The sequence below is a fragment of the Aulonocara sp. 'chitande type north' Nkhata Bay genome, linkage group LG2 (assembly GCF_057382095.1).
Source record: "Aulonocara sp. 'chitande type north' Nkhata Bay isolate Kocher_YH1m ecotype deep benthic linkage group LG2, A_spYH_male_GT1.1, whole genome shotgun sequence".
Lineage (NCBI taxonomy): Eukaryota > Metazoa > Chordata > Actinopteri > Cichliformes > Cichlidae > Aulonocara > Aulonocara sp. 'chitande type north' Nkhata Bay.
Window position 1 is genome coordinate 6800737 of NC_141345.1, and position 9921 is coordinate 6810657.

The 9921-nt window shown below is 46.8% G+C and overlaps 1 protein-coding gene across 1 annotated transcript in view; it reads left to right on the plus strand.

The window, feature by feature from the left end:
- The window catches only part of mgat4b (alpha-1,3-mannosyl-glycoprotein 4-beta-N-acetylglucosaminyltransferase B), a 130022-nt gene extending 126369 nt beyond the window's left edge, over positions 1 to 3653 (plus strand). The window contains exon 15 of the mRNA XM_086304427.1: positions 617 to 3653. Coding sequence (XP_086160553.1) covers positions 617 to 640 — 24 coding nt within the window. The 3' untranslated portion in view covers positions 641 to 3653. The remainder of the gene's footprint in view (positions 1 to 616) is intronic.
- The last annotated feature ends 6268 nt before the right edge of the window (positions 3654 to 9921 follow it).

The window sequence follows — 9921 nt, forward strand, 5'->3', positions numbered from 1 at the left end:
GCCGACAGTTGTCATGTCTTATCAGAGCTTAGATAAGATCCACGCACAAACGATGACAGCACAGTGAATATTAACTGAAAGCTCTCCTGTAGTAATGCGGCCAACACACCGGGAAAGCAACCTGTGAGTCTCCAGATGGAACGATAATTAGAGCGTGGCTGAAAATAAAAACAGCTTGAATCCATGCTGCAGCTCGCCCATCAGCTGTGAAGCAAAGCTGCAGACGCATCAGTCTCGATAATGATTGGATTTATAGATGCAGGGCCACACGTGAAACTGGGCACAGCTTGTGATGAATGCTCTCACTTTTTCTGAGCAGCCACCTGCTTTTTCAGAAACTGATCAAACATCCAGGTTACCGCGCTTGTTTCTGCTCCTCTCATTAAAGTTTATTCAAACTTTAATAAATCTATCATATCTTCTGAATATCCCCTGTATTTGGAGTTACGAGGGGTCAGATAGGCTATATAAGTGAAAAGCGGCAGGTTTGCACCCCCACCATACTTCCTGTGTGATCGTGCAAAGCAGCTGATGCTGAGCAGGTCAGGCGGGTTTGTCTCGTTATTATTTTAGTGATTCTCTGTGACTCACGCCTTGGCCGTCTCTCCTCTCTCAGATCTTCATAAAGAAAGCCGAGTAAAGCTCCGCCCCCTCGAAGTTACCTCAGCGGCGTTCAGACGAGCTGACCGGAAGCTCCTCTGCTCCCGTCCTGCCTCGTCCCGCTCACCAGATCCCCACCGCGGTGCCACAGCGCCGCCGCCTGGCAGGACCTCGGCGCTGCAGGACTGAACAGATCAGAGACTGAGACACAGCGACAGGTGGGCTCACCTGTCTCCACCCAGAGGAGTGATGTCATTACTCCTCATCCTGTATTTATGTGTACATACAGTAAGCTCAATGTTGAAACACTGGTAATCACGGAGGCTGTGGCAAGAGCGGCGAGCCACCTCTGATGATTGATCTGCTGCTTTGGGACTTCCTGTCTGCAGACGGGACCTTCCTGCCCCGCCCACAGTACCCGTGTATGTGCGTCCACTCGCTGCGTGTGGTGATGTGTGTGCTGCAGGCGTTTCCCCTCCTTCAATTTGCCTTAACAAAGAGCAGAGTCACTTCAAACAGGCCCCGCCTCCCAACATGTAGCGTCCACAAATACCCAGAATCCTCTGCTGCAGCCTCGGACCTTCTTCCCGTTATCGTGGTTTCAAACTACTGACGAAGACGCTGACGAGTTTCTGTTCATGACCACATCTTTAAGTTACCGAGGCCTTCACACTGACTGCTCTGTGTCCTGATTACTCTGGTTACTCTGCAGTACACCACTGTACCCTGAGGCATTCCTCAGTACCATGTAGTACTCTGATTACTCTGCTGTACTCCACTGTGCTCTGAGGTATTCCTCAGTACCATGCAGTACTCTGATTACTCTGCTGTACTCCACTGTGCTCTGAGGTATTCCTCAGTACCATGCAGTACTCTGATTACTGTGTAATACTCTGATTACTCTGACATACTCCAGTGTACTCTGAGGTATTCCTCTGTGTTTTGCAGTAATCTGATTACTCTGCAATACTCCATTCTATTCTGAGAGTCTTTGGTACTCTGTGGTTCCTCATTAGTACTCTGAAATACGCCACTGTATCCTGAGATATTCCACATCACTTTGACTGTTATTCAGTACTCTAATTACATTAAAATAGTCTAGAGTACTCAAAAATATTCCACAGTATTCTGAATTCCTCAGAAGACTGTAAAATGCTTTGAGGTATTCCAGTCTCCTGAGGTACCATGGAGTACTTTGAGGGTTTGTTTTTTTTTAATACTTTGAGGTACACTCCACAGTACTTTGAAGTACTCAACAGTCCCCTGATTACTCTGCATTGGTCTTACTCTGCAGTACTCTTAAATACTTCGCAGTACTGTGAGGTATTCCACAGTACTTTGCAGTACTACTACAGTGTGCCTCAGAACACTGGGGTAATCAGGGTACTGCAGAGAGTATTGAAAAATAATCAGAGAACCGTCCCTCAGAGGGACTCTGAGATATTATGGACTAATCTGAGATACTTTGCAGTACTCTGATGTATTTTGTAGTACTCTGATGTACTCTGTTGTACCACTTGGGTACTTTTCCTTCTTGTGTCTTCTCCACAGGTCGATTTTTAGTTTTTCTGAGCAGACGCCGTCGTCCTTCGGCTCTTTGTCTCGCGCTGAGCGACGGTGTCAGTGTCGTCTTACAGGAGAGAAGTTTGTGATAAATTGTTCCCTCGTTTGCAGATTTTAATCTGTTCCCCGAACAGCTGCCTTAAAGTGACGTAATTCATGACATTATCATTGTTTCTTTTGTGCGTCTAACTTTGGACCGACTGAATTTAATTGACTTCATGTTGGATCGACTGATTTATGAGCACATTTGTCAGATTTAGGGGCCACATTACCTCTCTGAAAGACCGAGAGCGAAATGAACATCCTGTCAAAGTTTATTAAAACTCCAGAATCACTTTTAAGGACTTACGTTCTTGGGTTTTCGAGGTGGATAATGGCCAGGGCTCTGATTAATCTCCTGGGTTCTGGACATTTTGAGGTCTTGAACTGGACTAAAGTGAAGAGCGAGGGGCCGTCCGGAGGCTCTCTCCTTCTCTAGTGGTTCTGTGGTTTAACAATGAGTAAATATGTGGTGTTCTAAGTGCTGTCATCTGCCTTTAAAACACAAATGTAGGACAAAAGAGTGTTTTAGTGTGTTGTTCCTTCTGTAACATTTAATGCTGTTTTAACTTAATTTCACCCGTTATTTCTGCACTTCTGGGAGCTTTAAACCATGTTATGAAGTGCGAGTGTGGCTCGAAGGTTATTGCTTTGATGCCTGTCACGCTGCGGTTATACTGGGCAGCTTCCAGTGGATGTGTTGAAGTGCACTGCCTTTGCACTCAATGCAGTCGCTCATAAGAAACAACAAAACATACCCAGTAATTCTAATTTGTTTCCATTATTATTGTATGCTTGTATGTCTTCAAATACACACAACAACAGTGAAGTGAAGCTGAAACATGAAACCGTATTTTATTCACAGTAAAACACAGAAAACGCGGTAACACGTCTCTAAAAAGGGCCACATTTCCCTCTGTGCAGCATCTCCTCTTCTTTGAACAACAGTCTGTAAACATCTGGGCACTGAGGAGAGCGGCTGCTGGAATTTTTCAAGAGGAATAGCATCACATTCCTCTCTGATTCTAGCTGCTCACACAGTACAAATTGGCTTGCTAATATGCAGAAACACCACAGGATGTAGCTTTGACGTCTATAATCTGCTCACAGAAATCCACAGGAACAGGCTAAGTGAAGTAAAGGAGGTAAATGAACCACGGGAACAGTTTATCGAGACTCTCCTGCATTAAGATGTGTCTCTCTTTCCTGTACAAACTGTCACTAGTTCAGATTTTCAGATGTGAAGTCAGCTGATCAGTGATATTAGGCTAAATTAACTCTAGCTTCAGGAAACATCCCAGGATTTTATTTTTTTTTATTTTCTTTGAAAGATGCACTGGAATGCATTGCTATCATCTTGTATGTGTCTTTTGTATCCTTTAGATAAACTCTATTTAAATGAGCTTAAACTTCTATCCAATCTGTGAATTGTAATAAAGACAGAAATTTAAGTGGTTTCCTCGTGTCTTTTAATTTCAGCATCTCTTCTAATGCAGGAAAGTCTTTCTTTTTCCAGATTCCACCCCCCGTGAGGTTTGTTAAAACTGAGCAAAAAGCTTCCTAAATAATTAATGTTTGCTCGTTTTTGTCATTTTCTGATCAGATTAATGTATTCATACTGACGTTTCTGTAATGAGGTGAATTGACAGGCTTTATGAATGAAGAGGAATTCACATTCAAAAAATTTACTTCACACTGTCACGAAAACTAAACTTCACTTTGACATAGAGACATGAAAAAAGGAGAAGGTATGGAGGAACGTTTTGTGAAAATATTTACAGAATATATTAAAAAGGTCTTGGCTACTCTTTTCAGATGAAAGCTGACATTTTCCAGGGGTGTATCTGACATCATCTGGCTTCTCATGATGGAAAATTCATTGTATGTTTGTACGTTCAAGTGTGAGTCAAATAAGGAAACTGTAGGATTAATTAGGAAAATAAATCAGTGCATCATCTGCATGTAAACTGACATTTTCCAAGGAACTGAGCATTCTGAGCAGATTCAGTAAAAAACACAGGTCCTTATTCTGAGCCTTTTGGTACACCAGTATTTATTGTAAAGGTGAAGAAACAGATTCACAGACCAGAATGTGAAGCACAAACTGCTCGTCATCATCATCAATGTGAATTTCAGTCAGGGTGATAACTCGATCATCGTGCTGTCAAAGTCAAGTCAAAGTCAAAGTCAAAGTCAACTTTATTTGTCGATTCTGCCACATGTACAGGACATACGGAGAATAGAAATTGCGTTACTCTTCACTCCCTAGATAAATAGCAAATGAACATTTAAATATATTTAAATATAAAAGTGATTAAAAAATGCAAGTAAAATAATTAAAAAGTAAAAATTTAAATAAATACAATTTTACATATAACAAGAAAGCTATATAATATACAATATAATGGGTAAGTGACATTGAGTGTAAGCCAGGCAGAGTAGTGCAAATAGGCAAATAGTGCAAATGGAGATTTGGTAATGTACGGTAAGAGAAAGTGTACAACAAAGTCTTATGAGGTAATGGCAGTCCAATGCTCCACAAAGTGACTGGTAACTGGTGCAGGCCAGTGAGTGAGTCAGAGAGTGTGTGTGTTTGTGTGTGTGTGACAGAGTTCAGTGAGACCGTGGAGGAGAGAGGGGAGAGGGGGCAGAATCGGGAGGGAGTTAAGCTTCCTGACAGCCTGATGAGCTGTGGTTCTGCTCTTAAATGAACTGATTGATAAATGGGATGAAGAGTAACTTCGTCAGCAGAGCTGTTTCCATCGAAACTATCCAACAACAGAAAATTTCTGCTCTGCACCGTTGTATCTGTACTACAACAGGACAAAAAACATACATACATATGACACAGGAGTGCTGTTATGAGGTTAAGTGTTAAAAAGCATCTTTTTCTACTTACTTTATTTACTTTTACACTTCAGTCATAAAATAGAGTGAAAATAGGGTTTTTCATCACTTTTGAACATTTTAATACTGCAGTAATTATAAATGATTCTATGAATGAAATTAATGACATTTGGTTGTTCCAAATGTCAGTAAGGACTTGAGGTATGCGCATATTTGGCTGTAGAGTTGTCAGGTGGGTGATGTGGAAGAGGCGAGTAGTTTTCTGGAAACTTCGTTTCATCACAAAAATGATGAAATGGCAGCATCACTCATTGTTTTTTGCAGGAGCTGCTTCATCACACAGACTCTATGATCTTCATTTCAGGTGGAGAACTGAATGTTTGTCTATAGTCTTGTAGGTAAGGTCTTTACCTTACAATATGATGTGCTTTGGATTTTTTATGAGCCTAATCTAAATCAAACTGAATTGATTTGAATTTAAAAGTGTGTTTATGTCCAACTCAATCTGAAAAAAGTCAGGTGACAAGAAGTGCTGAAGACTAAAGAAATTCATCCATCCATCCATTTTCATCCGCTTTGTCCGGGGCCGGGTCGCGGGGGCAGCAGCCTAAGCAAAGAGGCCCAGACCTCCCTCTCCCCAGCCACCTCCTCCAGCTTATCCGGGGGAATACCAAGGCGTTCCCAGGCCAGCCGAGAGATATAATCTCTCCAGCGTGTCCTGGGTCTGCCCCGGGGCCTCCTCCCGGTGGGACATGCCTGGAACACCTCACCCAGGAGGCGCCCAGGGGGCATCCTTGTCAGATGCCCGAACCACCTCAGCTGGCTCCTTTCGATGTGGAGCAGCAGCTGCTCTACTCTGAGCCCCTCCCGGATGGCCGAACTTCTCACCCTATCTCTAAGGGAGAGGCCAGCCACCCTTCGGAGGAAGCTCATTTCTGCCACTTGTATCCGCAATCTCGTTCTTTCGGTCACTACCCACAGCTCGTGGCCATAGGTGAGGGTAGGGACGTAGATCGACCGGTAAATTGAGAGCTTCGCTTTTACACTCAGCTCCCTCTTCACCACGACGGACCGGTGCAGCGTCCGCATTACTGCAGCTGCAGCCCCAATCCGTCTGTCGATCTCCGGCTCCCTTCTCCCATCACTCGCGAACAAGACCCCGAGATACTTGAACTCCTCCACTTGGGGCAGGAACTCATCCCCGACCCGGAGTGGGCACTCCACCCTTTTCCGGCTGAGAACCATGGCCTCAGATTTGGAGGTGCTGATCCTCATTCCCGCTGCTTCACACTCTAAAACCGCATTGTTCCTCCTGTATCCGAGGTTCGACTAACGGACGAACTCTCCTTTCCAGCACCCTGGCATAGACTTTCCCAGGGAGGCTGAGGAGTGTGATCCCCCTGTAGTTGGAACACACCCTCCGGTCCCCTTTCTTGAAGATGGGGACCACCACCCCGGTCTGCCAGTCCACAGGTACTGCCCCTGATCTCCACGCAACATTGCAGAGGCGTGTCAACCAGGACAGCCCTACAACGTCCAGAGCCTTCAGGAACTCGGGGCGGACCTCATCAACACCAGGGGCTCTGCCACCAAGGAGTTGTTTAACTGCCTCAGTGACCTCGCCCCCGGAAATTGGCGGGTCATTCCCCTCATCCCCAGACTCTGCTTCCTCCTTGGAAGACGTGTCAGTGGGATTAAGGAGGTCCTCGAAGTATTCCTTCCACCGCCTGACAATTTTCTCAGTCGACGTCAGCAGCGCTCTGCCAGCACTATACACAGTGCAGGTAGAGCACCGCTTTCCCCTCCTGAGATGTCTGACGGTTTGCCAGAATCTCTTCGAGGCAGCCCGAAAGTCTTTTTCCATGGCCTCTCCGAACTCCTCCCACACCCGAGTTTTTGCTTCAGCCACTGCCCGAGCCGCATTCCGCTTGGCCTGTCGATACCTGTCGGCTGCCTCCGGAGTCCCACAGGCTAACCAAGCCCGATAGGACTCCTTCTTCAGCCTGGTGGCTCCCTTCACCTCTGGTGTCCACCATTTGGTTCGGGGATTACCACCACGGCAGGCACCAACCACCTTGCGGCCGCAGCTCAATGCAGCAGCTTCGGCAATGGAGACGCTGAACATGGTCCATTCGGACTCAATGTCCCCAGTCTCCCTCGGAATGCTGTTGAAGCTCTGCCGGAGGTGTGCGTTGAAGATCTCGCGGACTGGGGCCTCTGCTAGACGTTCCCAGCACACCCTCACTACGCGTTTAGGTGCACCAGGTCTGTCCAGCGTCTTCCCCCGCCACCTGATCCAACTCACCACCAGGTGGTGATCAGTTGACAGCTCAGCCCCTCTCTTTACCCGAGTGTCCAGAACATATGGTCGCAGGTCTGCTGATACGATTACAAAATCGATCATCGACCTACGGCCTAGAGCATCCTGGTGCCACGTGCACTTATGGACACTCTTATGTTCGAACAGGGTGTTCGTTATGGCCAAACTGTGATTAGCACAGAAGTCCAATAACAGAGCACCGCTCGGGTTCAGATCAGGGAGGCCGTTCCTCCCAATCACGCCCCTCCAGGTCTCGCTGTCGTTACCCACGTGAGCATTGAAGTCTCCCAGCAGGACAACAGAGTCTCCAGGTGGAGCACCCTCCAGCACCCCCCCCCCCAGGGACTCTAAGAAGGCTGGGTACTCTGAACTGCCACTCGGCGCATAAGCGCAGATGACAGTCAGGACCCGTTCCCCGACCCTAAGGCGCAGGGAACAAACCCTCTCGTCCACCGGGAAAAACCCCAACGTACCGGCAGCAAGCCGAGGGGATATTAGGATACCCACCCCAGCCCGCCGCCTCTCACCGGGGGCAACTCCAGACTGAGACAGAGTCCAGCCCCTCTCCAGGAGACTGGTTCCAGAGCCCAAGCCATGCGTAGAGGTGAGCCCGACTATATCTAGCCGGTACCTCTCAACCTCACGCACTAACTCGGGCTCCTTCCCCACCAGAGAGGTGACATTCCATGTCCCTATTGCCAGTCTTGGCAGCCGGGGGTCAGTCCGCCAGGGCCTCCGCTCCTGGCCGCCACCCGGCACACAATGCACCCGACCCCTATGGCGCCTCCTGCGGGTGGTGGGCCTGCGGGAGGATGGGCCCATGTCTCCTCTTCGGGCTGTGCCCGGCCGGGCCCCATGGACTAAGGCCCGGCCACCAGACGCTCGCCCTCGGGCACCCTCCCCGGGCCTGGCTCCAGGGCGGGGCCCCGGTAACCCTATCCCGGGCAGGGTAAACTGTTCCCTCGATGTCCTTTTCATAAGGGTCTTATGAAGACACTAAAGAAATTAACTCTTTTAATTACGATCACTTTAAAAGTCACAAATAATTCAGCAGGTGGATGGGTACCTTTAACAACCAGCTCTGGAAGAGAACTGAGTTTTGGTTTAGAAGGGTAACGGCACCGGCACGGTGGTTAGCACTGTTGCCGCACAGCAAGAAGGTCCTGAGTTCAATTCCAACATCAGGCCGGTGCCTTTCTGTGTGGAGTTTGCATGTTCTCCCCGTGTTTGCGTGGGTTCTCTCCGGGTACTCCGGCTTCTACCCTGTTGAACTTATTATGGGAAATAAATATTTAAATAAAAACAAGCTGCTGATTATTTCACATTTTACTTGTGAGCAACGGCACATTTAAATCTTACAAATATAGTTATTTGGCTTATATCGTGATAGATATCGTTATCGCCTGAAATGAAAAAAACATATCGTGATATGAAAAAATCTCATATCGCCCAGCTCTAGGATGAGTGTGTGCATATCAGTGTATATGTATGTGTGTGTGTGTCCAGAGTTCAGCTGAGACAGTGTCCTTCGCCCTGCCAGGCTAAGTATACAGTCTTCCAGCCAACCCAGGTGGCCTTGCATGGAATGGGAAGGAACAGTCTAAACACAGTCGTTATCCGGGTGTTTTTTGTTCAGCTCCAGCCTTGCGACCGCAGCTGGCGCCGAGAGGGTATCCGCATTAAGTGATGGTGCTTTTTACTTTAGTGCGAACAACTCATATGAATTTCAAAGCTGTTCTAACAGTCCAACACTGGTCTCTCAATCTCCCGTTGGAGAGCCGTGAGCTTTCTATGGTGTTATCCAAACTTAGGTTCCGTGATGTTGTCATTCTTTTTGCTCAAAGAGCAGGTTCTGAGAACTCACGACTGCAGTGCACTTCCCCAAGATGTGATCGAATTTGCGCTCAAAGGTGTTATTTGAGCTAGCCCCTCCAGATGTAATCCAGTTTTTCACTCAGAGGTCTTGTTCTGCGTATTCACGGCAGCCGTGCGTTCTCCAAGATCTTCTCCATGCTGCACTCAATGAGCCCATTTTGAGAAACTCACGCCTCGTCCCATCATTTCAATCCCAGCGGGCAGCCTTGTGGGGTTTGAAATTAGTCCAGCTCTTCAGAGCTGGACTAATTTTTCAGGCCTGGAGGTCTCGCTTTAGCATCAAAGAAGAAGCTGAGCCCGCTCAGTTGTCAACTGTTAATCAAAGCTATGTCAGCATGCCTTGATTGGCTGTTGTTTGTGTGATGATCACACTAACAACAACACCACTTCACAGATCAAGGGACCCTCAAACACAGAAACTACACACGCATTTAAATTGTGATTTCCCAGGTAAACAACACACACATGCTTCCCCCCCCCCTAGACTTTATCAAACAGTCTTTTAGTGCAGACCGGTGTGCATGTTTACTGTGTGCACAAAAACAGTTGAAAATTCATTTTTGTTTCTCATTAAAGTAAAGGTAACTTTTTTTTTTTAATCTCATATTTGTGTACCAAATGTGTATTTCAGGTGCTGTTAGATTAGAAATACATGTAATAAATACTTTTTACAATAC